Below are 27,101 nucleotides of genomic sequence, written 5' to 3'. Positions count from 1 at the left end.
ACAGGACATGAGTAGCTCGGCATCCAACCTTGTGAAAATGGGGTCTTTCATGCTGTCGTGCCTGTTGAGGGACCCTCGTATAAAAAGGCTGAAGGAGAACGACCTGTACTGGGTGTCCACGCTACTAGACCCCCGGTATAAGCAGAAAGTGCCTGAAATGTTACCGAATTACCGCAAGTCGGAAAGGATGCAGCAGTTCCAAAATAAATTAAAAAGTATGCTTTACACAGTTTATAAGGGTGATGTCGCAGCACAACGGGAATCTAACAGGGGAAGAGGTGAAAGTAATACTCCTCCTCCCGCGACCACGCCGGCAAGGATAGGACGCTTTACAGACGTGTTGTTGATGGAGGACATGCAGAGCTTTTTAAGTCCTACGCATCACCACAGCCCTTCGGGGTCCACCCTCAGAGAACGACTCGACCGACAGGTAGCAGACTACCTCGCCTTAACTGCAGATATCGACACTCTGAGGAGCGATGAATCCCTTGACTACTGGGTGTGCAGGCTTGACCTGTGGCCTGAGCTATCCCAATTTGCTATAGAACTTCTGGCCAGCCCCGCTTCAAGTGTCCTGTCAGAAAGGACCTTCAGTGCAGCAGGAGGTATTGTCACTGAGAAGAGAAGTTGCCTAGGTCAAAAAAGTCTAGATTACCTCACCTTTATTAAGATAAATGAGGGATGGATCCCGAAGGGACTGACAGTGGGCGATACATTCGACTAAAAAAGGCCTGATGAGATGAGCTGCCTTGGGCTAAAAATGGTCCCCACGCTGCTGTATTTTATCTCTGAATGCCGGATGACTTGCGTGACTTATCCGCCACCAACTAGGGTTCAAGCCGCAATGTTTTAGGGCACTTTCTGCCTGGGAAACAAGCCTAATTTTTCTGGCCCCTGGTGCTGCACTGTGGCTTCAAAAATAAAATAAAATAAAAGGCACATACATGTGTCAATTCCCCTTCGTTATCGTTACCTTGTCGTGGTGAAGGGGCTTGCGTATCACAATGAAGCGACCACCTCTATGAGTGTGTTGGCAATGGCAATGTTGGCACACCCCACATGATAAGTTTGTTGCTTCATTGTGAACAGACCAAAAGCGATCGGCTGGATAATTTTGCATAGAAAAAACATTATTTTTCTTTGTGATCATCTAAGGTGACCATTAAAGCCTAATAGGCCAACAATGGGCCAACACTGCAGAATCATTGTTTTCTGGGTCACTTAACTGTCACGGAACTACCTCAGCACGACCATAGGCTTTGTAAAACCCCCATCACCTGCAATCTCCCAAACGTGCGCACGAGCACAGTCATCACTATACCAAGATTGACGCATAGAGGTATAAAATTTATGTCATGAGTGTGTCAACTATTGACAACTCTTTGCGGTTGTCTAAAATCTATTCCATACACGTCCCCTGATAGGGGACATAACAGGGATTAAACTGATAAGAATAGAACTACTTAACACACCACTCCTATCTGGTGGCACATTAGATTGCACGCGCAGTGCCCCAAATTTGAAGTGGGAGGACCGACCAAGCATCTTTTTCCATCTCCCGGTTCCAAAAATCGATGCCATATACACATCCCCTGATAGGGGACGTAACAGGGATCAAACTGATAGGAATAGAACAACATAACACACCACTCCTATCTGGTGGCACATTAGATTACACGCACAGTGCCCCAAATTTGAAGTAGGAGGACCGACCAAGCATCTTTTTCCATCTCCTGGTTCCTAAAATAGATGCCATATACACATCCCCTGATAGGGGACGTAACAGGGATTAAACTGATAAGAATAGAACTACTTTACACACCACTCCTATCTGGTGGCACATTAGATTACATGCACAGTGCCCCAAATTTGAAGTAGGAGGACCGACCAAGCATCTTTTTCCATCTCCCGGTTCCAAAAATCGATGCCATATACAGGCCCCCTGATAGGGGACGTAACAGGGATTAAACTGATAGGAATAGAACAGCATAACACACCACTCCTATCTGGTGGTACATTAGATTACACGCGCAGTGCCCCAAATTTGAAGTAGGAGGACCGACCAAGCATCTTTTTCCATCTCGCGGTTCCAAAAATCGATGCCATATACACGTCCCCTGATAGGGGACGTAACAGGGATTAAACTGATAGGAATAGTACTACTTAACACACCTTATAATAATGCAGAGAGAGGCAACGCAGAGAGAGGAGTCTGAAGAAGAGGAGTCAGAGGAGGAAGGTGGCTTTGAGGAGGTGGAAGACCAACCACAGCAGGCGTCCCAGGGGGCTTGTTGTCACCTTTCGGGGACCCTTGGTGTTGTATGTGGCTAGGTGGAGGAAGAGACCTTCAATGACGTCAGTAAGGACAAGGAACGGGACATGGCTAGCTTGGTATTCAACCTTGTGCAAATGGGGAGTTTGCGGTTGTGCAAATTGACTGTTTACGGTTGTTTGCGGTGCGTTAAACGGGGAGTTTGGTCTGTCACTGTGAAGCGGGCGTAACCCTTACACTACCTGATCGATACAACATCATACCTTATGTTTTAAAGCACGTTATTCCAAACAATTTAGGAATGTTAGGTGATTTATGCCCTTTATGGATTAAAACCAGACTCTGCGTCAACTATGTAATTTTCCATGGGAGATTTGCCATGGATCCCCCTCCGGCATGCCACAGTCCAGGTGTTAGTCCCCTTGAAACAACTTTTCGATCACTATTGTGGCCAGAAAGAGTCCATGTGGGTTTTAAAATTTGCCTGCCTATTGAAGTCTATGGCGGTTCGCCCGGTTCGCCCGTTCACAAACATTTGAGAAAATTCACATTCGCCGTTCGCGAACAGAAAATTTTATGTTCACGACATCTCTAATTGAGATGCGCCAGTGGGTTGTTATCGGTGAAAGCTATGAAGGGAGTTGCTGCAAGGTAGTCCTTAAATTTTTTTGTGACAGCCCACACAACTCTAACTTGAAAGAGCTGTAGTTCCGGTCATTCTTTTCAGCTCCTTTCAGGGATCTGCTAGCATAAGCAATTACTCTCTCATTACCTTCTTGCACTTGAGACAGGACAGCTCCCAGGCCTTTCTGGCTGGTGTTGGTGTAGAGATGGAAGGGTAATCTGGATATTCCAAGACAGGTTGTTCTTGTCAACTTATTTTTCAAGAGTTGGAAGTCAATTTCCCTGTCTTCATTCCACTCCACAGGTATCTGCATCTTCTGATACTTCTTTGGGTGTCCTCTTAGGAGTTCCTGAATTGGCTCAGCAATCTGGGTGAAGTGAGGGGTGAAGCGTCTGTAGTACCCTGCAAAACTAAGGAAACTTCTCAACTCCTTTACTGTTGTAGGAGTAGGCCAATTCAGGACTGCAGCTAACTTTACTGGATCTGGTTTAACACTTTCTGCACTGACAACATGTCCCAGGTACTTGACTTCTGGCTTCAGCAGGTAGCACTAAGATAGAGTACTAAGCACTAAGAAGGGTAGAGAAATATCCTCAAAAATCTCACAAACAATGTTCTTGCTGTCTAGCGCCACCCTGGCAGGTAGGAGAAAACAGGAACTATAAGAGACCCCGAAACGCGTCTGGCGGTGTCTAGAGTGAGCGTTGATCCACGCAATAGTGAAGAAAAGAAAGAAAGCCGGCAAGGAAAGAAAGAGACGCTTAATAAATAACATCGAGTGGAAACTGACGCTTGAGAGTGACGTCACACGAGCTTGCATCCGGTCCCCTTAGTTACCAGGTCACGTGGGACGCCGCGTACAGGCAGAAGCACACCACGTGGGACGCTGCGGGTGTGCGGCCTCCTGGACCAACGCTACAGCAGCGATGACGGGTAAGACCGGGCTCGTTTTTGGAGCAAGAAATTCACTGTATCTAAAGATTGTTGAGCTCATAACTACGGGCCGCATATTAGAAGCACATTGGACTGAATAGGCCCATCATCGGCTCGGGTAGTGGACGCTAATATATATATTTGCTTCACATAATTGCGGGACATTACCCTCTGTAGCTTCACATACTTGCGGGACATTACCCTCTGATGCTAAAAGGTGCTGGATATTATTGTGGACAGCATTGCCGATTGTGGTAAACAATATAAATTGCCACAGCCATTTGGCGGATATATATTTGTCAACTGTGTGTACATTGGATTGGAATGGTTCAGATCAATTGATGTACCATATTTTATGTATGTTTTAGGGGTATGCTCTTAATTGAAATTTTAGAATAAATTGTATTATCACTATCCCATTGAGTGTTGCCTTTTGAAGTGTGCCCCCCCACACCTGTTTCTTTACACGCACCTTGTCTTTTGGTCCTAAGGGTGGGACCAGGGGGTGTGCACCTTATCCATATAAGAAGAGGGTGAGCCACTGTTTTCCATATATCTTCAGGAACTATAAGTAAATGGCAAACCTTCAATTTCCGCATCAACCTTGCCAATAGTAGAAAATGGAAATTTTTTAGAGGGTTTTTTCTTTTTGTTTTTCTTTTATTACCCTCAGAAAACTCCATGAATCTCCTAGAGGGGCAAACATTAGCCAAATGATTTATACCCCCACAACAGAAACAAACCCTCCTCTGAGAGCTGAATCCTCTACTATCAGAGGCAAGCAAACCCAGCTGCATGGCCTCCTCCTCAGAGGGGATTGAGAGAGACTGAGACCCCTGTACACTGAATGATACACCCCCACTGTCTTTGGACTGAATGTGACAGGAAGGAGTAGTCTCCTCTCTCTCTCTAAGACGCCTGTCAATACGAACAGCTAGAGACATGTCAGATTCTAACGAGGCTGGTCTCTCATGAAAAGCAAATGTATCTTTCAATCTTTCCGAAAGACCATGACAAAATTGACAGTCCTCCATTCACTGCTGAAAGGGGTTAATAACTACTGTGAAGGGAGGACTGCTGAAAAGAGTTAATAACTACTGTGAAGGGGGGCTGCTGAAAGGGGTTAATAACTTCTGCGAAGGGGGGACTGCTAAAAGGGGTTAATAATTTCTGTGAAGGCCCATGGAAGTGTGGCTTCATAGGGTAGGGGCGTGGCTTCACAGGGGCGTGATACAATGGACTTGTGCCCCGGATGTTTTCAGACCCTAGCAATGCCCCGGCTTAGCTGCCTTTGTTACAGTGAAATACAAGCTTGAAAAACTGCAGTAATATTCTGGGTTTAAAAAACACCCATTTTTGGCAATTACCTACATCTGGGGCCTTTGCTGCATTTGTCACTGTGAAATACAAGCTTGAAATACTGCAGTAATATTCTGGTTTTGAGGGATCATCTCGTTCTCTCAGATATTGGCACTATGGAGAAGGCCCCATTGCAGAGTACACTCACCAATCAGAAGGGAGGCACGTTCCCTCGTCTCCACTGTATGCAATGCAGCAATGTGCAGAAGGGTCAGTACTTTCAACATCCTCGGACAGGGAAATCTTATAGAGTCAAAGTTTATTATACCTGTGAAACAACTAATGTAATATACGGTACTTAATAAAGTGACCCTGCGGCATGCTGTATATGGGGGAGGCAATGCAGAAAGTGAAAGATCGGATTAACAAACACAAATCGACAATTAGGAATACAAATCTCCTATTCCCTATACCGTTTCATTTCCATAATCACAACCATTCCATAGCACAATTGAAATACCAAGTTATTGAGCGCGTACATTTACCACGGAGAGAAGGGGATCTGCAAAAGTTATTAATCAAAAGGGAGGCTTTCTGGGTTCACACCCTTGACACTTTACACCCTAAGGGTCTTAATAGGGATTATGAAGTGATGTGTTTTTAATATGAAATTTTATGTTTCCTTGCAGACTACTACGGCGCCTACTTGATGGGAGGATATTTTTCATTGTAGTATTCGCAAGGGTACTATTTAAATAATATTTTGATACTATTTCTAATATGATGTAATTTCCTGTTTGAATTGATTGGCAGTTTTATGTGACAAGACCTATAAATACTAGGTACTAACAGTTGTTAATATGCAGTTGAGGAAGGCTGGACGGGCCGAAACGCGTCCTGTTACATGGATCAATATGGATCAATAAAGCTTTGAGAAAATCGATACGCCTGCTGGGATTTGTTTGATTTTGCTGCATTTGTCACTGTAAAATACAAGCTTGAAATACTGCAATAATATTCTGGGTTTAAAAAAGCACCCATTTTTGGCAATACCCTACATCTTGGGCCTTAGCTACATTTGACACTGTGAAATACAAGATTTAAATATTGCAATTATATTCTGGGTTTAAAAAAACACAATTTTTTTGCAAAATCATACATCTGGGGCTTTAGCTGCATTTGTCGGAGTGAAATGCAAGCTTGAAATACTGCAATTATATTCTGGTTTTAAAAAAACACTAATTTTTTACAATTGAGTCAGCCTATTCGAACTAGCTAGCATCAACCAAAAGGCTCCCACAACTACAGAGAAGCTCCGGAGCTATCTCCTTCCCTCCTGAGAAGCTGCAGGGTTGTTTCCCGCCACTAGCCTCCACGTGGGAAGCCGACACAGGATCGAGCGGGAGAGCTTACAAATAGGGATGAGCAAACCCAAACTGTATAGTTCGGGTTCGTACCGAATTTTGGGGTTCGGCGTTCGGCGCTTTCTTGGCGCTTTTTGAAAGGCTGCAAAGAAGCCAATCAACAAGCGTCATACTACTTGCCCCAAAAGGCCGTCACAGCCATGCCTACTATTGGCATGGCTATGATTGGACAGTGTAGCATGTGACCCAGCCTCTATTTAAGCTGCAGTCACATAGCGCCGCACGTCACTCTGCTCTGATCAGTGTAGGGAGAGGTTGCAGCTGCGACGTTAGGGCGAGATTAGGCAGTGATTAACTCCTCCAAAAGACTTAATTCAGTGATCGATCTACAGCTGTGGATCATTGAACTGCTGCTATTCAATTGCTCACTGTTTTTAGGCTGCCCAGAGCGTTTTTCAGTCACTTTTTTCTGGGGTGATCGGCGGCCATTTTGTGTCTTGTGGTGCGCCAGCACAAGCTGCCACCAAGTACATTTAACCATCAATAGTGTGGTTATTTTTTGGCTATATCCTACATCAGGGGCTTGGCTGTGCTTGCTATTTTATTGAGGGGTGAAATACAATTGCCAAAATAGCAGTACTCTAAATCTGGTGTTTCAGCTGTGGCCAGCCAATTGTAATACTGTCTGCTGTCTGGCAAAGGATATATTTATCATGAAAGGCAAATGCATCTTTCAATCAATCTGAAAAACCATGGCAAAATTGACTTCGGAGTGCAGCATCATTCCAACCAGTATCAGCTGCCCATCTCCGAAATTCTGAGCAGTATATCTCTGCGGATTGTTTACCCTGACATAAAAGACGTAGTCTAGACTCAGCCAGAGCAACACGATCCGGATCATTATATATCTGACCCAGGGCTAAAAAGAATTCATCCACTGAACGGAGGGGCCGTGCCCCCACCGGCAGCGAAAAGGCCCAGGACTGAGCGTTATCTCTGAGCAGCGATATGATGATCCCCACCCTCCTTTCCTCATCACCAGAGGAATGGGGAAGTAGGCGAAAATGGAGTTTGCAAGCCTCTCTAAAACGCACAAAATTCTCACTACCCCCGGAGAACGTATCCGGGAGCGAGATCTTAGGCTCAGAACAAGCTCCATGAACGCAAGCTGAACCGGTCACTTAAAACTGAGAAAGAGTCTTACGGAGATCTGCTACCTCCAATGAAAGACCCTGCATGCGTTCAGTCAAAAGTGAAACCGGATCCATGCTTGAGACGGTTTTGGCGGTTTATAATGTCACGGAAGGTGTGCAGGAAACTAGAAAACACATAATGAATATACGACTGACTGAATCAAAAACTAAGGAACAAAAAGGGAGAGCCCTGCATCAGACCTGGCTCTCTCCCTGACTGCTCAGCCTATGCGAAAATCCCAATGGTAGATGATCGCATATCCTCGTACCTCGACTGTATAACACCTGAACACCCTATAATAGTGAGGGGACACGGCCACCGGCTCCCTACTCTAGATACGGAGGGAGTCAGGGTCACCTGGGATCCAGCAAACAGAAAAACACAAATAAATGAACAAAACTTATCTTGTAGAAGACTCAGAAGTAGGAACGGAATGCACACACTCCAGGAAGTTGTATAAACCGCAAAGTGATGCACTATGGGAAAAGGATTTAAAGGGATGCAATCAGTGCAACTACATGACAGCTGAGAGAGGCTAACGAGATGAGAAAATGAAAGCAAAACAAAGGAACCTCAAGGAGCTGTCTGTCAAAGCTTCTCAGATGTCTGGTAGTGACAACTATTCTCATCAGTTTAATCCCTGTTACGTCCCCAATCTGGGGTAAAATTATTAAATAGATTTTTTCGAACGGGGTGTCGGGTATTAATTTCATCTAAGATATGAAATCATAAAAAAATTATGATTTAATATTTTTATGAAATATGGAAAATGAAAAATGAAAAATTTAATTGGCGGACATATAAACGCCAGTTCTTTTATTGATGAGATCTAAAGTTAATTTGTGCAGCTAATGAAACAGGGTGCAATTAATTATACAAAATATAATTTATTATAAATACAAGCAGTACAAATGGCATACAAATGAATACAAAGATAATATCAAAATTGACCATAAGATGGTGCTCCACCGTTTACAGGCTGACTTAAGTACAATCCAATACTACTTTTCTTTTTATCAAATTATTACCAATTAATATACTGGTAATCAAAATATTATGATGCAACAACAACAAAAAAAACTATAGAAATGAATCTGTGGAAAATCCCTTATGCTCAATCAGAGAATATGGCAGTAAGAGACACCTTATAAATACGCCCGTTGACCTAACTACGGATAATAAAATCCGATCAGAGATTCCACTCTGATAGCAATATTACAGGAATTCTAATGATGTGCACGTTCATTAAAATTTCCCGTAAAATTAATGTTAACACTATTGACCCACTAATAATGGGGTCTCAACTATATGCCAATTGGAGCGATTTATAATTACTGCAAATAAAATGGATTATACATTACCCCTTGCTTTGGGATAAAGAGCTTTTAGAAGGGACCCAGCTTTCCAAGATTCAGATCTATCCCGTCCTGAGGTACGTTCCTGACGTGTGAAGTGATGCTGATGAATGAATTCCCAAGTGTTCTCCCTGAAGAAGTTCCAAGTGATGTTTGGCTCCAGTCCTCTTTGCCTCCAGTGATTTTTCAAGTGATCTTAGTTTTTTTCTCTCCCCCTAAACTGGTTTAGATATCCACATCCTTATCTATGCCCATCCCCTCTTGGATTAGGGATTTCCAATTAGATAAGGTGGGTGTTACGTATGGTAATCATGGGGATGATGTCATTTAATTGGCATTCTTTCTGCCCATCTACCACTTGATGGCACTGTTGTATCATATAGCAATTTTTAGAATTAACATATATATCCGGCTTTATTACACCTCTTAACCTTTGGTCTCTCCCAACTTAAATCAATTAGGAGGTATTCTTTCTGACACTTTAGGATCACTTTCCCAGACACCATGGATCAATTTTGACAGTTAACAGACCATCTTATTTATGGTCAGATAAGAGAACCATAAACTTCTAGCTTTTGCCCTGGTTTGTATACACCTAATTGTCACAGCTATTTGAATAATGATGTTTGAAATACCCTCAGTTCCTCTGAATAGATCCTTCTTTTAAGAACATACAACTTAGCTCTCTATATTCTCTCAGTGAGATACAATACAAAAAGATACATAATTAATCGGTTATAATACATTAATATTGCATGGTATATATAAATCATTAACAAGTTCAAACGCTAAATAAATGCACACAGGAATATATATATGTATATATATATATATATACGAAAAGATACCCATTCCACACCAGATGTGTTTTATGGATGTCTCTTATTAGATCATGGCTTAGCTATATAACACCCATTGTTCCTCAGACTGATATGTTTAGAGAAACCAGTGTTTTTAAGCAATAACCTCTCATGACCCCGGTAGTTAAGACAGTTCATGTGAGACCCATTACAATCTCTAAGATACCACATCTGTTGGCAATAACTTTTAAAACAATATACATTGTATGCCAGTGACCATTCCTTCTCTGGCTTATTCCAACAGAGAGTTTGGCCTCTTAAAGGTAATGTGAATCTCCAGTTTGGTTCTAATATTGTCAGACCTTAATGTGCAGATATGAATATGCCCGACAGGGGAGATGGTTAAAAAAATGCTGGCTCCCTCCCCTTTGTTTGAATACACGCCACGGTCACTGCGTCTGCACCGTGCAATTTACTGCCTCACCGGATATGAATGGTATTTACTGTAGTACTATTCTTATCAGTTTAATCCGTGTTATGTCCCATATCAGGGTGGGATTGCCTTTTGTGAAAAAAAATTTAGGCCGGGTACCTTCGACTGCCTTCACAGTGACAGACCAAACTCTGATACACCAAAATGAATTGATTTTAGGAACCGGGAGATGGAAAAAGCAGCTTGGTCGGTCCTCTTACTTAGTCCCAAGTTGGGGCACTGCGTGTGTTACTAAGTTGTTAACATTTCCGCCACTTTCTGCATATACCGGGGGTCTAGTATCGTGGCCACCCAGTACAGGTCGTTCTCCTTCATCCTTTTTATACGAGGGTCCCTCAACAGACATGACAGCATGAAAGACCCCATTTGCACAAGGTTGGATGCCGAGCTACTTATTTCCCGTTCCTCGTCCTCACTGATGTCATTGACGGTCTGTTCTTCACCCCAGCCACGTACAACACCACGGGTCCCAGATAGGTGACAACAACGAGCACCCTGGGATGCCTGCTGTTGTTGGTCTTCCTCCTCCTCAAAGCCACATTCCTCCTCTGACTCCTCTTCCTCACACCCCTCTTCCAGCGTTGCCGCAGGTCCAGCAAGCGATGATGACAAGGCTGTTTCTGGTGGTGATGGTGACCACAACTCTTCCTCTTCACGCTCATCTACAGCCTGATCCAGCACTCTTCGCAGGGCACGCTCCAGGAAGAGAACAAATGGGATGAGGTTGCTGATGGTGCCTTCGGTGCGACTGACTAGGTTTGTCACCTCCTCAAAAGGACTCATGAGACTACAGGCATTGCGCATGAGTGTCCAGTAACGTGGCAAAAAATTCCCAGCTCCGCAGAGGCTGTCCTAGGACCCCGGTCATACAAATACTCGTTGACGGCTTTTTCTTGTTGGAGCAGGCGCAAATCAAGCGCCTCACTGGCATGTTGTTTCGGCGCTGAATGTCTAAAAAGTGCACCATGGCCGTGTAGGAACGCCTAAAATGCCCACACACCTTTCTGGCTTGCTTGAGGACTAACTGTAAGCCTGGGTACTTAGACACAAAGCGTTGTATGATGAGATTCAACACATGTGCCATGCACGGCACATGTGACAACTTGCCCAAATTCAATGCCGCCAACAAATTACTTCCATTGTCACACACCACTTTGCCGATCTCCAGTTGGTGCTTAGGTCAGCCACTGATCCACCTGTACGTTCAGGGCGGACAGGAGTGCTGGTCCGGTGTGGCTCTCTGCTTTCAGGCAAGTCAACCCCAAAACAGCGTGACACTGTTGTATCCGGGATGTGGAATATCCCCTGGGGAGCTGGGGGGATTCAGTTGATGTGCAGCCAGACGCCGCAGCAGAAGAGGACTCAGCCGAGGAGTCTATGGAAGAGGATGGAGTAGGAGGAGTAGAGGAGGTGGCAGTAGGCCTGCCTGCAAGTTGTGGCGGTGTCACCAACTCTGCTGCAGAGACACGCATTCCATGCTTGTCAGCCATCAGCAGGTTGACCCAATGCGCAGTGTAAGTGATATACCTGCCCTGACCGTGCTTTGAAGACCAGGTATCAGTGGTCAGATGGACCCTTGCCCCAACACTGTATGCCAGAGATGCCATGACTTCCTTTTCAATCACTGAGTAGAGGTTTGGGATTGCCTTTTTTGAAAAAAAAAATTGTCTGGGTACCTTTCACTGTGGTGTCCCAATAGCGACAAATTTTTTGAAGGCCTCAGACTCCACCAGCTGGTATGGTTAAAGCTGGCGGGCTAAGAGTTCCGTCAAGCCAGCTGTCAGACGCCGGGGAAGGGGGTGACTCTGGGACATTGGCTTCCTACGCTCAAACATTTCCTTTACACACACCTGACTGTGGGCAGATGGGATGGAACTGCTGAAGGTGAGAGGCGGAGTGGCGGGTGGTTGAGAGGGGGCAAGGAGGACAGCAGTGGTTGACTTGGCTGAAGATGCTGGACCAGGAGGAGGATGGTGGCTTTGAGCTTGTGTGCTGCTTCTACTCGTCATCATGTGTTGATCCCATAGGCGTTTGTGATGTGCGATCATGTGCCTTCGCAAAGCAGTTGTACCTAGGTGGGTGTTGGATTTCCCACGACTCAGTTTCTTTTGGCACAGGTTGCAAATGGCATCGCTGTTGTCAGAGGCAGACACACAAAGATAATGTTACACTGCTGAGCTTTGCAATGTCAGCATTCTGGTGGTGGCAGCAGCATGTGTTAATTGGCGTGCTCTCTGGCTGACCCCGGGTGCCGATACATGCTGTCTGACTGTGCCACTAGCTCCTTGCGACAACCTCCCCCTGCTTCCAACTCGTCTCCTCCTTCTCTCTGTCTCCCCTTCTGAACTTTCCCCCTCTTCTTCTTCTCTTCGAGCAGACACCTATGTGGCATCCACGGACACATCGTCATCATCAACCATTTCACTTGTATCTGACACCTCAGCAAAGGAAGCAGCAGCGGGTACAACATCATCATCATCATCACACTGTACGTCCATGTGTGTAATGCTGCCTGACTGAGACATATCCCTGTTATCTACATCCCCTGGCAATAATGGTTGCGCATCACTAATTTAATCCAACTGATGTGTAAATAACTCCTCTGAGGGATCAAGTGAAGCGGCTGTGGTGGCTGTGGTGGTAGTGGTGGTGGTGGCGGTGGGCGGGAGAGTGGTAACTTGAGAGCAGGTGACCAAAGCTGAGCTGGAGGAGGATGGTGCGTCAAGGTTCTTAGCGGAAGCTGTCGAAGATTGGGTGTCCTGTGTAAGCCAGTCAACTATTTTCTCTGAATTTTTTGGGTTCAGGGTACGTGGCCTCTGAACACTGGGCATTATTCCAGGGCCAGTGGAAATTACAGCACCACGAACAGGACGGCCCCTGCGGCATGGCCTGCCTCTGCCTGTCATTTTTTATTAGATAAGTGTTACTATGCGTGCAAGGTACTGTGCCACCCTATATAGGTGGTGGGCAGTGGGCACAGTACAGTCTGTGTGGGCCTGACACACACTGGCTTGCAAATGGGATTAGATCACCGAAAAAAATGAAATATAATTTTTTTTTATCTGCGAGGTATTTGTAAGTAAATGACACCCTTTAACGGTATAAGTGGAGGTCTAGCCATTAGCCAGTGGCCACAATACAGTCTGTGTGGGCCTGACACATGGGCTTGCAAATGGGATTAGATCACAGAAAAATATTAAATATAATTTTTTTTATCTGCGAGGTATTTTCTGTCACACCCTGTATGAATGGTGGGCACACAGTACTGTCTGTGACTGAGCCTGCAGCCTTTCACACACGGGCAGGCAACTGCAATATATGTATATATAAAATAAAATAAAAAAAGCAGACTGATGTACCAGCCCTGAAAAGGGCTTTTTGGGGTGCTGTCAGGACGCTGTCCTTACAGCAGATGAGTCTGTGGACACAGAACTATGCCCTAGCTAACGCTTTCCCTATTGAATCAGCAGCAGCACTCTCCCTGCTCTCACTGAGAATGCAGCTCCCGAATGAATCTAAAATGGATGCTGTCCTGGAGGTGGGAGGGTCTGGGAGGGAGGGTCTGCTGCTGATTGGCTGGAATGTGTCTGCTGACTGTGAGGTACAGGGTCAAAGTTTACTCAATGAAGATGTATAGGTGGCGGACCGAACATCGCATATGTTCGCCCGCCGCAGCGAACGCGAACAAGCTATGTTCACCGGGAACTGTTCGCCGGCGAACTATCCGGGCCATCTCTACTGGAGGAAAGAAGGTTTGTACACAAACATAGAAGAGGATTCTTTACGGTAAGAGCAGTGAGACTATGGAACTCTCTGCCTGAGGAGGTGGTGATGGTGAGTACAATAAAGAAATTTAAGAGGGGCCTGGATGTATTTCTGGAGTGTAATAATTGTGGCGAAACCAACCTCGCCACAGTGTTTTGGAGGGGGCTGTTTACCAACCTCCTGCCCTGGGATTATGGTCCCTTAAGTTATTGGGTCTTAAGGCACTTGGGACGGAGCCCTCTGTCCCTGGATTGCATCATTTGCCTTACTTGCTTGGATGGAGCACATGGTGAGAACAATAGATAGCGGCCATTTTAACTCACAGACACTGTTCTGACTTTTCCACACGGTGCTATCTTGCCTGTATTTGGTGCACAGAGACATCATTCAGTAGTTTGAAACTACCAAACAGGGGACACATTTATTAGTGACTATTTTCTGTATAACTTGTATATTTTCAGTGTAACTGTATCTTCCAAACTACCGAACGGATGTGGGTGAATTTTGGATATGTGGTTTTGGGGTTATTGCATGTTTTGGGGTTCCTGTGATATGTTTTATAAAACTGTATTTCTCTGCCTTTGATATTTTATATTCGCCCTTGTGTTCAAATAATCATCATCGGCAGAGGGGAGGATTTTGTGTGGGTGTGTTTCTATTGTCCCATTGTGTGTTTAAATGGTGATGTCTGTCCTGTTGTCTCCACATGTGTATTGGCGACCTCCCCTTTGTCCTGAGAGATAATTGGATTGGTCTCAGTTGTCTCCGGGACAGAGAGGAGGAAACCATGATGCATTGTGGGGATGTGTTGTATCTGTCCTGTATTTGCAACAACTAATAAAAACCAGGCTGGGTGTGCCAGCACTTCAGACCACTGCTGACCCTCAAGACGGAGCCTTGTCTCGTTATTGGGGGGAATCCCTGCATGCTGTTGGAGACTGATTGCCAGGAGTGTAAGCTGATTGGACGCTTTTCCTGTTCGTCTGCTGACAGCTATTTGCGAGGTTCCAGTTTGGAGTGCTATTTTGTATCCAGTTCGGGAGGTTGGTGTTCTGCAGTAGCTGTGCCGCATCTCAGAAAGGGGCATATCGCCTAAACGGAGTTTAACCCCTTGTCTGCTGAAACGGTCCGTTACATTGGTGGCAAGCAGCGGGATCGTTCCTACAGCCAGAAGGACAGCTACAGGAGACACCATTTCTTTGGATTTTACAACTTAAGGGCAACGCATGTCTCAGTACAGTGACCCTAAAAGCACCAGGATGGAACCAGCAGTGGAGTACAGATACTCTGTGGAGGAATTTGACCGTATGATGTGGTTGCGGCTGAACTTCTTCGGACCCAATCCAGCTGAGAAATACGTGAAGTTCGTGAGGAGTCTAGTGTCTAAGACCCTACTATACCGGGCAGAAGGTGACGGTCAGCTGCCACGTTGGGTGGACCTCCATCGGAAGTTACGGTTGCGGGACAGTGGGAGCCTAGTCTCCATTCCCCAGCGGCAGTGTGAAGTGCAGGGAGGGGAGAGCACCGGCCTCCCTCCCCAGCGGCAGGCTGAGTTACAGGGGGCAGAGGTAGTTGTTCCTGCCCCCCAGCAGCAGAGTGATATGCCGGGAAGGCAGTGTGACGTGCAGGGAGAGGAGAGCAACGTCCTCCCTCCCCAGCGGCAGGCTGAGTTACAGGGGGCAGAGGTAGTTGTTCCTGCCCCCCAGCAGCAGCATGATTTTTTGGGAATTGGGAGCCTAGTCTCCATTCCCCAGCGGCAGGCGGAGTTACAGGGGGCAGAGACAGTCGGTCCTGTCCCCCAGCGGCAGAGTGTCCTACAGGGAATAGAGAGCCCAGTCTCCTTTCCCCAGCAGCAGGACACTGTATTGGGAGCGGAGGCGGTCGGTCGCCCTCCCCAGCGGCTGGAAGTATGTATGGGAGAGGAGCTCGTTACCCCCTCTTCCCAGCGGCAGCTTAACGCACCAGGGGGAGACAGTAAGCCCCACAACAGTGCAGATGGGACCGTGGTCTTTGCACTTACAGCACAGGGGGTAGGGACAGTCGGTCCTGTCCCCCAGCAACAGGGCTGTTTAGCCAAAGGGGAGACAGTCGGTTTCCCCCTCCAACAACCAGACTCCAACCAGGCTTCTTCTGTGGTAACACTTGCACCAGGGCAGAGTACCGCTGATCCCTGCCCACAAAGCAACCTCCACTCCAAGCCAGGGAGCAACTCAGAGACCGGGAGTACCAGCTACAAATATAATCTTGGTGGATTCACTGGACAGAGACAGGCTACGAAATTCAGCAGGTCCAGTATTGGGTTGTGGGTGGGCTGCCAGACTAACTCAGGTACCGACCGGCGTGAGGTCAGGTATCTGGTTAGTCTTCCCTGGGGGGGGAGATGTGTGGCGAAACCAAGCTCACCACAGTGTTTTGGAGGGGGCTGTTTACCAGCCTCCTGCCCTGGGATTATGGTCCCTTAAGTTATTGGGTCTTAAGGCACTTGGGACGGAGCCCTCTGTCCCTGGATTGCATCATTTGCCTTACTTGCTTGGATGGAGCACATGGTGAGAACAATAGATAGCGGCCATTTTAACTCACAGACACTGTTCTGACTTTTCAACACGGTGCTATCTTGCCTGTATTTGGTGCACAGAGACATCATAAAGTAGTTTGAAACTACCAAACAGGGGACACATTTATTAGTGACTATTTTCTGTATAACTTGTATATTTTCAGTGTAACTGTATCTTCCAAACTACCGAACGGATGTGGGTGAATTTTGGATATGTGGTTCACCCAGATCCCGCGGTTCCGAGGTTTTGGGGTTATTGCATGTTTTGGGGTTCCTGTTATATGTTTTATAAAACTGTATTTCTCTGCCTTTGATAATTATATTCGCCGTTGTGTTCAAATAATCATCATCGGCAGAGGGGAGGATTTTGTGTGGGTGTGTTTCTATTGTCCCATTGTCCCATTGTGTGTTTAAATGGTGATGTCTGTCCTGTTGTCTCCACATGTGTATTTGCGACCTCCCCTTTGTCCTGAGAGATAATTGGATTGGTCTCGGTTGTCTCCGGGACAGAGAGGAGGAAACCATGATGCATTGTAGGGATGTGTTGTATCTGTCCTGTATTTGCAACAACTAATAAAAACCAGGCTGGGTGTGCCAGCACTTCAGACCACTGCTAGACCCTCAAGACGGAGCCTTGTCTTGTTATTGGGGGGATTCCATGTATGCTGTTAGAGACTGATTGCCAGGAGTGTAAGCTGACTGATACGCTTTTCCTGTTCGTCTGCTGACAGCTATTTGCGAGGTTCCAGTTTGGAGTGCTATTTTGTATCCAATTCGGGAGGTTGGTGATCTGCAGTAGCTGTGCCTGTCTCTCAGAAAGGGGCATATCGCCTAAACGGATTTTAACCCCTTGTCTGCTGAAACGGTCCGTTACAATAATATTACAGGCTATAGCTACTAGAGAGGGGTCGTTGATCCAGGGAGTTATTCTGATGCCTGAAAGGAGTCAGGAAGGATTTTTTTTCCTTCTTAAGTGGGGAAAATTGGCTTCTACCTCACAGCTTTTTTTTTTTGCCTTCCTCTGAATCAACTTGCAGGATAACAGGCCGAACTGGATGGACAAATGTTTTGTTTCGACATTATATAATATGTTACTATGTTACTATGTTACTCTGTTACTATGAGCACATTAATCTTCCAAAGTGTGGACCTGTGAGCACTTCATGTGTCATCATTAGAGTTGAGCGAACACCTGGATGTTCGGGTTCGAGAAGTTCAGCCGAACTTCCCGGAAATGTTCGGGTTCGGGATCCGAACCCGACCCGAACTTCGTCCCGAACCCGAACCCCATTGATGTCAATGGGGACCGAACATTTCGGCACTAAAAAGGCTGTAAAACAGCCCAGGAAAGGGCTAGAAGGCAGCAACATGTAAGTAAATCCCCTGCAAACAAATGTGGATAGGGAAATGAATTAAAATTAAAATAAATAAAAATTAACCAATATCAATTGGAGAGAGGTCCCATAGCAGAGAATCTGGCTTCACGTCACCCACCACTGTAACAGTCCATTCTCATATATTTAGGCCCCGGCACCCAGGCAGAGGAGAGAGGTCCCATAACAGAGAATTTGGCTTCATGTCAGCAGAGAATCAGTCTTTATGTCATAGCAGAGAATCATGCTTTACATCACCCAACACTGGAATAGTCCATTGTCAGATATTTAGGCCCAGGCACCCAGGCAGAGGAGAGAGGTCCCATAACAGAGAATCTGGCTTCATGTCAGCAAAATGATCGGTCATAACCAAACAAAAACCATGACCCGAATTGGAGTGCCCCACCTGCACATAATCTATCATCAATAGTTCTAATGGCTGGGACGTTTGGATGGTCTGAATCGGAGCCCTCTGCGCCACACTTTTGTTTAGGTCACAAGCTCTGCACATCTGACAGGCCTTCTCCACCATCCGTTCGAGATCTGGGCAGTAAACCAGCCTCTGTAGCTACTTATAAGTTTTATCACTACCAAAGTGGACACCCCTCTCATGAGCTTCTCGAGCAGCCGTGGGAGCCATGGCAACCGGGATAACGATTTGCCACCGATGCTCCAACTCTGTCTGTGTGTAGACCTTCCTATACAACAGGTCGTGGGCCACTGTCAGTTTGTCCCACTGCCGGAGCAGCTTGTGGCCCTCAGGCATCAGACTTTCTCGCTCCTCTGGCTTTGGCCACGTTTTATGCCGGACCCACTGTTTTACCCTCCAGATATCTTCACACTCATTCTGGGCCCGCACCCAATCTGCATGGGTCCTTCCTAACAGTACCGGTGGCCCTTGCGCCACCCCACTTGAGTGTGCCACCGCCGCGAAGGAAGGTAGGCGACCCAGGTCAGGAGTCTCAGAGTCCTCCAGGTCATCGTCAACATCTCCATCCGGGGAGCCCACAGGTACTCTGGACAATGCATCAGCGTTAGCATTCTCTTTTCTAGACCTGAACTTGATCCGGTAGTTGAACTTCGCCAGTCGAGCTATCCACCGCTCTTCTAAAGCTCCCAACTTCGCATTATTCAGGTGTGCCAAAGGGTTATTATCTGTCAGCACCAACACCTCCATCCCAGTCAGGTATTCGGCGAAGTATTCCGTCATTGCCCATACAGAGGCCAACAGCTCTAACTTAAAGGAGCTGTAATTGTCTGGGTTTCTCTCGGACCCTCGGAGGGAGCGACTCTTATACGCAATAACCCGCTCCCGACCATCCTGCTTCTGCGCTAGAAAGACCCCCAAGCCATGCAGGCTCCCATCCGTGTACAACAGAAATGGGGTATCGAACCTAGCATAAGCTAAGATTGGGGCTTTTGTCAGAGCATCCTTCACTTCATCTAGTGCTTTCTCCTGCCTCTCCCCCCACGAAATTGGACGGTTTTTAGGGCCGTTAGCTGTCCCCCGGAGCAATTCATTCAAGGGCCCCACAATATATGCAAACTTGGGGATAAATCGACGGTAGTACCCTGCCAGCCCCCAAAACGCCTGGAATTCTCGTAGGGTCTTCGGTCGTGGCCACTTTTGAACCGCTTCCACTTTTCCGGGAGAGGGTTGCACCCCTTCTGGGGTCAACACATGGCCCAGATACTTAATGCTTCGACAAAAGAGTTGACACTTTTTTGGTTTTTATCTTCAACCTATGGTCCCTTAAGCGTTGGAGGACCTGCCGCAGCCGGGCCAGATGGTCTTCAAAGGACTTCCCGAAGACCACCACATTGTCAAGATATATCAACACCGATTCAAAGTTAAGGTCTCCCAGACCTTAAGGGATCGTCTCCCTTAAGGGACCATCTCCCACCACATCAGAGCCACAGTTCTCCCAGGCCACTTTATGGTGACACTACATATGTTGGTGAAAGGCCATGGTGCCAACATTTGCACCCTGCCCTCGCTTTACCTTCTGCCCATATAATCTACATATGGCCATGTTGAGCTCCTCTGGCGGCTCCACAACAAACTGTCACACCGCAGAGTACCTGATTTTCCCTCCAACACTACTCACTGGCTGACTGCTACCACCGCTGCCTCCGTGAACCCCTGCACCACTCCTTTCCGGACAGGTAGGCTGCTGCAAAGCGGGTGTTCTACCTCATGCCCATTTGGCTCCCGACCTCCCACTGCTGCCACCCTGCTGACTCCCGACCACGCTAGCTACTTGCTGGCTCAGCCGCTGGCTCACTAGCAAGCTGCCACCCTCTTCTCCTGATGATGATGAAGCCCCTTCTTCACCCGGCTCCCAAGTGCAATCGGCTTCATCATCATCGAGTAGTGTCTGCACATCACTGATGTCTTCCTCAATGGTCTTTGGGTCAGGAGCCTGACCGTTCGCAACACAAGCTCTCCTCATCACTACTTGCCCACCTAGTTGAGGAAGCGGTGGATGCCTCCTCCAGATCTTGACTGGGCAGTAGCTGTTGACTGTCCTCTAGTAGCTCTTCCTCGCTGAAAAGTGGAGCCGAGTCTACAGCAAACTTCTCGCGGTGATGGAACAGAAAAGGACAGAGGCAGGTTGAGGACAATTGAGGGCACAGGGCCTGCTCCCGGACCATGCAAACAAAGGGTTGTGTCTGACGAACCCACCGACTGTTGGCTGGGGGTGTCTGATGTCACTTGGGATTATGTGGATGATCGAGTTAACCAATCAAGAACCGCTGGGTTGCTGGTCAAGACACCTAGATGACACCGGGAGCTCAGGCCTCTCGCTGCAACTCCTGCTGCCGTGCCCCCTTACTCTGCTGCGACCTGTGCCTGCGCCAGAAACATTCAGGCCTCTGCCACTCCTCTGTGCATGGTCTGGCACTTCTCTGTCTCACATACTTGTAAGTAAACTAAACAAAAATCTATAAAAGCGACAAATATATTTTTCTTTTTGTAATGAAATAGGTCACTAAATTATTTCTGCACAAATAACAGCAAATGTGAACTGCGTGTATTTTACTCATTTTCTCTAGAAATATGACAAGAAACACTTTTACCGCAAATAAAACTAAATGTGAACAGCGTCTATTTTTCTCGTATTGTACTATAATAGGGCACTAAACGCTTTCACCATATATAGCTGCAGAAGTGAACAGAGTATGTATTTCTCTTTTTCCACAGATAGAAGCCACTAAAGGCTTTTCAACATAACACTTGAACCCCTGCAACAAATTACTGGAATGACAAAGCTGTATAATGGCTATTTGGATCCCCAAATAATCTTTCCCTGCACTTGTAAGGCCTCATGCACACGACCATTGTTTTGGTTTGCAGTTTTTGCGGCTTGGATGCGGACCTATTCACTTCAATGGGGCCACAAAAGATACGAACAACACTCTGTGCGCTGTCCGCATCCGTTTCTCCGTTCCGTGGTCCGCCAAAAAAATATAACCTGTCCTATTCTTGTCAGTTTTGCAGACAAGAATAGGCAGTTATATCAATGGCTGTTCGTGCCGTTCCGCAAATTGCAGAACGCACATGGACGCCATCCGTGTTTTGAGGATCTGCAATTTGCGGACAGCAAAACACACAATGGTCGTGTGCATGAGGCCTAAATGGTATTTTTTCCCAATGATGTTTTCTGTATGACTCTCCCTAGCCCCTGCAACGTCTGTCCCTGCACTAAGCTGATGTGACATGATTCCTCCCTATCCTTATCGTGCACTTATAAAGCACTTTTTTTGCACATTGAGGTTTTCTTTCACTCTCCCTAGCACCTGAAACGTCTGTCCCTGAACAAAGTACGATGGTGAATGGCAGAATCTAAGATGGCCGCCGTATTTATAGGGCTGTGACATCACCGGGCTGGCTGGCTGCTGATTGGCTGCATTCATGGTATTATGGGTCATCCCGCCTTCCCAGAGTTCCTTGCCCCATGTCCTCACACGTGTAGCCACCATTTTAGCTGCCATTGTTAGGAAAAATTGTGTTTCGTTACCACGAAGTACGAGGAAATTCGCATTCGTTCAGAATCAAATTTTTCCTGAAATTCTGAACAAATTTCGACTTCGTCAGCTTCGATTTGCTCATCTCTAGGTTCAACCTATAGTAGATACAATCCAAGCAAAGAGGAAGTCAGAAGAATTATATCTGACCAACACCATCATTGCACGGTTAGGGTTCAGTGATTGTCAAGAGTCCACACGGACAAAGCTCTGGAACATCTACTGGTTTTACTGTTATGTCCAGGGGCGTCGTTAGGTCAAAGCATCCGGATGTTTTGTCCAGTGCCCCGAATGATATGTTATGCTGGTAGCATTTTGGGCTATTCCAGGGCCCTTTAATATTGATTCGACCTGGGCAATCCCACAGATCATCTCCCCACCCCCTTGTACATGATCCACTGATCCGCTACTTGCGGGCTGCACGGGCATGAGTTCCGTCAGTTCGTTGCTCAATCCCGTCCTGCGGCGCTTGATCCTGCGAGACCCGGGATCACGCGCCGCAGGACAGGATTGCGCACTGAAGTGACTGAACTCATGACCGCGCAGCCCTCAAGTAGCGGATCAGCGGAACAAGACAAGGTGTGCACACATCTTCCATGACACCAGCCTGTAAGTGTAAATGTAGTTCTTCCCCTCCACTAACAAGCAGCAGACAGTTATCAGGACGGAACTGTTCCTTCCCGATAATTGTTTATTTTTTTGCAAATTTTATTTCAGCATTAAAGGATTATTCCAATTTCCAGTTAAAGAAAGTAGTCCCCTATCCACTATTGGATTGGTGAGGGTCCTATGGGTTCTCTACCCCCCCTCCTCAGAGCATGATAATGGAGGCTCTGTATCCTGTGAAGCCCACCTGAAATGGACGGAGTGGCTGGTCAGAAATGTGCACAATTCCTCTGTTCTTTTCTATCGGAGTGCCAGAGACAGCCGGTTGCTGTACACAGCCATCTCCGGAACCTCCATAGAAATAAAACCTGTAATTAAAGGGTTTCTGTCATGAGAAATAACGTTATGTAGCGATGGGCTGATGTCAGCGGTACATAACAGTGCGCTTAATAACTCCCTTTATAAAGACGTTTAAAATATGCTAATGAGCCTCTAGGTGCTATGAGGTTGTTGCTTCAGCACCTAGGCGCCATCCCGTTTAGTATTTGGTGCAGGCACAGTGAGTGAAGGACGCGCTCCTGCTGCTGGCTTCACTCACTGCGCCTGCGCCGGCTTCACTCACTTAGCAGGCGCCATCCCGTTTAGTAGTTGGTGCAGGCACAGTGAGTGAAGGACGCGCTCCTGCTGCTGGCTTCACTCACTGCGCCTGCGCCGGCTTCACTCACTTAGCAGGCGCCATCCCGTTTAGTAGTTGGTGCAGGCACAGTGAGTGAAGGACGCGCTCCTGCTGCTGGCTTCACTCACTGCGCCTGCGTCGGCTTCACTCACTTAGCAGGCGCCATCCCGTTTAGTAGTTGGTGCAGGCACAGTGAGTGAAGGACGCGCTCCTGCTGCTGGCTTCACTCTCTGCGCCTGCGCCGGCTTCACTCACTTAGCAGGCGCCATCCCGTTTAGTATTCGCCGCAGGTGCAGAGATCAGGACGCGCTCCTGGACGGCGCAGGAACGGGATTTACTGAACGAAGAGAACTCGCCAGTCAATCAACTGGACCTGGGCGTGCCAAAGGGTGAGTAGACCGAGCCTCTAGGTGCTGAAGCAACGCCCCCATAGCACCTACAGGCTCATTAGCATATTTTGAAAGTGTTTATTTGAAGAGAGCGGCGGCGGGCAGGGAGTTATAAAGCGCGCTGTTATGTACCGCTGACATCAGCACATTGCTACAGAACGCTATTTCTCATGACAGAAACCCTTTAAGTGCGTTGGCTTGTATGTTAATTCTTATTATGCAAATTTCCACTCAGTGGGCTTGAGCCCCGGATGTTCTCAGACCCCAGCAACGCCCCTGGTTATGCCTCTGATCCTTCTGAATGAGACAGTTCTGTCAACACAAGGACAATCTTTCCACCAAGAACAAAGCCGGTCACAGACGGGATCATTCGACCAAAGTGTTTATTACTGATATTTGTCACTTTTTGAATCTGGTTTATAAGAGGCTACATGTAACTACCTGATACGTGTGTGACACATCAACTTCTTTATTTACAGAGAAACCTGGACAATGTCCCCTAGAACCATTAGCAGAGAGTCCTCCTAACATTTCTCCTGATCAGTGCAAATCGGACGATGACTGTTATGGAAAACAAAAGTGCTGCAGGGTTCGGTGCACCAAAGAATGCATAAATCCCATCAAGTGTAAGTTTATTAGAAACCAAACCCAACAAGTAGATGGAGCTCATTATTACACAGGATTTGGCACCTGGTGAAGGAATCTGACAGCTGTATGGTTACATGACTAGCTCCACCTGATCTGCCAAAATCTGCTTTACCACAAACACATCTCAGAGGTAAATTCAGCTTCACTGGTGGCAGGCAGCCCGGCAATTATCAGGACTGTATCTGCATCACATGACTGTGAGGACTAACGCAAGGAGCGCATTAATGTTCCAAAGTGTGGACCTGTGAGCACTTCATGTGTCATCATATGAGAGCTCCACAAGGTTCTGTGTGCTCCTCTAGAAGTAATGTTTCTACTGCCATTACATATATTTCCATTAGGTACATAGATATTATACAGTACCTGTACTGATCCTGAGTTACATCTTGTATTATACCCCAGAGCTGCACTCACTATTCTGCTGGTGCAGTCACTGTGTACATACATTACATTAATTATCCTGTACTGATCCTGAGTTACATCCTGTATTATACTCCAGAGCTGAACTCACTATTCTGCTGGTGCAGTCACTGTGTACATACATTACATTACTTATCCTGTACTGATCCTGAGTTACATCCTGTATTATACTCCAGAGCTGCACTTACTATTCTGCTGGTGCAGTCACTGTGTACATACATTACATTACTTATCCTGTACTGATCCTGAGTTACATCCTGTATTATACTCCAGAGCTGCACTCGCTATTCTGTCACTGTGTACATACATTACTTATCCTGTACTGTTCCTGTGTTTACATCCTGTATTATACTCCAGAGCTGCACTTACTATTCTGCTGGTGCAGTCACTGTGTACATACATTACATTACTTATCCTGTACTGATCCTGAGTTACATCCTGTATTATACAACAGAGCTGCACTCACTATTCTGCTGGTGCAGTCACTGTGTACATACATTACTTATCCTGTACTGATCCTGAGTTACATCCTGTATTATACCCCAGAGCTGCACTCACTATTCTGCTGGTGCAGTCACTGTGTACATACAGTACATTACTTATCCTGTACTTATCCTGAGTTACATCCTGTATTATACTCCAGAGCTGCACTCACTATTCTGGTGGTGCAGTCACTGTGTACATACATTACTTATCCTGTACTGATCCTGAGTTACATCCTGTATTATACTCCAGAGCTGCACTCACTATTCTGCCATTATCTGGATATCTCTCTCATTGATGCCGCTCTTCCAGTCTCTCAGGATATGTAGTGTCGATACTTTGTGTCTTATGTTTCTATAGTTACATCTGGAAATCTAACTCAATGACCATTTTTTCTCCAGAGAAGCCCGGAACATGCCCACCACCACTGACCGATTGCCCATCCGATCTGCCACCTGGAATATGTAAAGTGGACAGTGATTGTCCAGGAAAACAGAAATGCTGCTTCATAAATTGTAGCTTATGGTGAATCAATGTGTAATAAGTGATGTGAGGCGGCCGGATGCATCTCCGTCCCTCACAGCGGAGGACACATCGCCGATCAGCCTCAGTAATTCTCTCTTCTCGCGGCTTTTCCTTCTCTAGTTGCAGATAACCCTGGGAGGTGACAGCGGTGAAGACACTCAGGGCCGGATCCGCTGCCCCAGGTGCTCAGTCTGAATACACCCCCATTATAGCCAGATTCCTCCTCCTTCTCAGCGATCATAGTGACATTTATCAATGTAATAAAGCAGAAGATGAAAAATGAGACTGAGATGTATCATTGACCGTCCATTGTGAGGCATCAAATTATTACTGGTGGCCGAGAAATGTAATTCCTGCTCATTGACCCTGACATTAGACCCTGCAGTCTAGAGCGGGCGAGGTCCTGGTGGTCAGAGGTGAGGACTGCGCCCAACCAGACTCCAAGTTATGAACCTTTTCAGGTCTGTTTTGGATGAGTCCACTATAACGGCACGTAACATAGTATTAGTGCACGTGTCAGCGGGAAAAAGAGGAAGAAGAAGGGTTCTCACATGACCCTGACAGGAAGTGGGGGGGCCTTGCCCTGATTGGACCCCGGGCTGACAGACAGCATGGATGAGCCAATCAGTGCTGCCGCAGACAGGGAGGTGCCCGAGCAGAGCGAGCAGAAGGTCATTCTGGGCTGGGCTGTGGATGAGGGGGTTGGGACTTGCAGGGTCTGCCAGGAAAACTATTTTAGGGACATTCAAAAGACACAATCAGGATTGTATTCTAGTGTCAGGGACAGAGAAGGGGAATGCCGGAATCAGACAGAGGAAGGATTGTGTAGACTATGAGCAGACAGGGAGAACTGTCAGCCCAGGAGTGAGAAGAGGTCGCTGGCTGTGCCTGGCAGTGCCTTCTAGCTGCAATTACTGCCCTATAACACAGCCGCAGCTGCTGCAGAACATCAAAAGCAGCTACCTGTGAGGACATTCCTTTGTTTTTGTTTTTTTGCAATTTTGACAGAAAAATATATATATACAGTGGATATAAAAAGTCTACACACCCCTGTTAAAATGTCAGGTTTCTGTGCTGTAAAAAAATGAGACAAAGATGAATCATTTCAGAACTTTTTCCACCTTTAATGTGACCTATAAACTGTACAACTCAAGGGAAAAACAAACTGAAATCTTTTAGGTGGAGGGAAGAAAATAATATGGTTGCAGAAGTGTGCAGACCCTTAAACTAATACGTTGTTGAAGCACCTTTTGATTTGATTACAGCACTCAGTCTTTTTGGGTATGAGTCTATCAGCA

At 46.6% G+C, this 27,101-nt stretch overlaps 1 protein-coding gene across 1 annotated transcript in view; it reads left to right on the top strand.

The window, feature by feature from the left end:
* The window catches only part of LOC122923703 (perlwapin-like), a 49,244-nt gene extending 23,158 nt beyond the window's left edge, over positions 1 to 26,086 (top strand). Inside the window, exon 3 of the mRNA XM_044274552.1 lies at positions 25,680 to 26,086. Coding sequence (XP_044130487.1) covers positions 25,680 to 25,807 — 128 coding nt within the window. The 3' untranslated portion in view covers positions 25,808 to 26,086. The remainder of the gene's footprint in view (positions 1 to 25,679) is intronic.
* Positions 26,087 to 27,101: the final 1,015 nt, after the last annotated feature.

This window comes from Bufo gargarizans, unplaced genomic scaffold (genome assembly GCF_014858855.1).
Source record: "Bufo gargarizans isolate SCDJY-AF-19 unplaced genomic scaffold, ASM1485885v1 original_scaffold_1822_pilon, whole genome shotgun sequence".
Lineage (NCBI taxonomy): Eukaryota > Metazoa > Chordata > Amphibia > Anura > Bufonidae > Bufo > Bufo gargarizans.
This window is presented reverse-complemented; position numbering and strand designations above follow the sequence as displayed.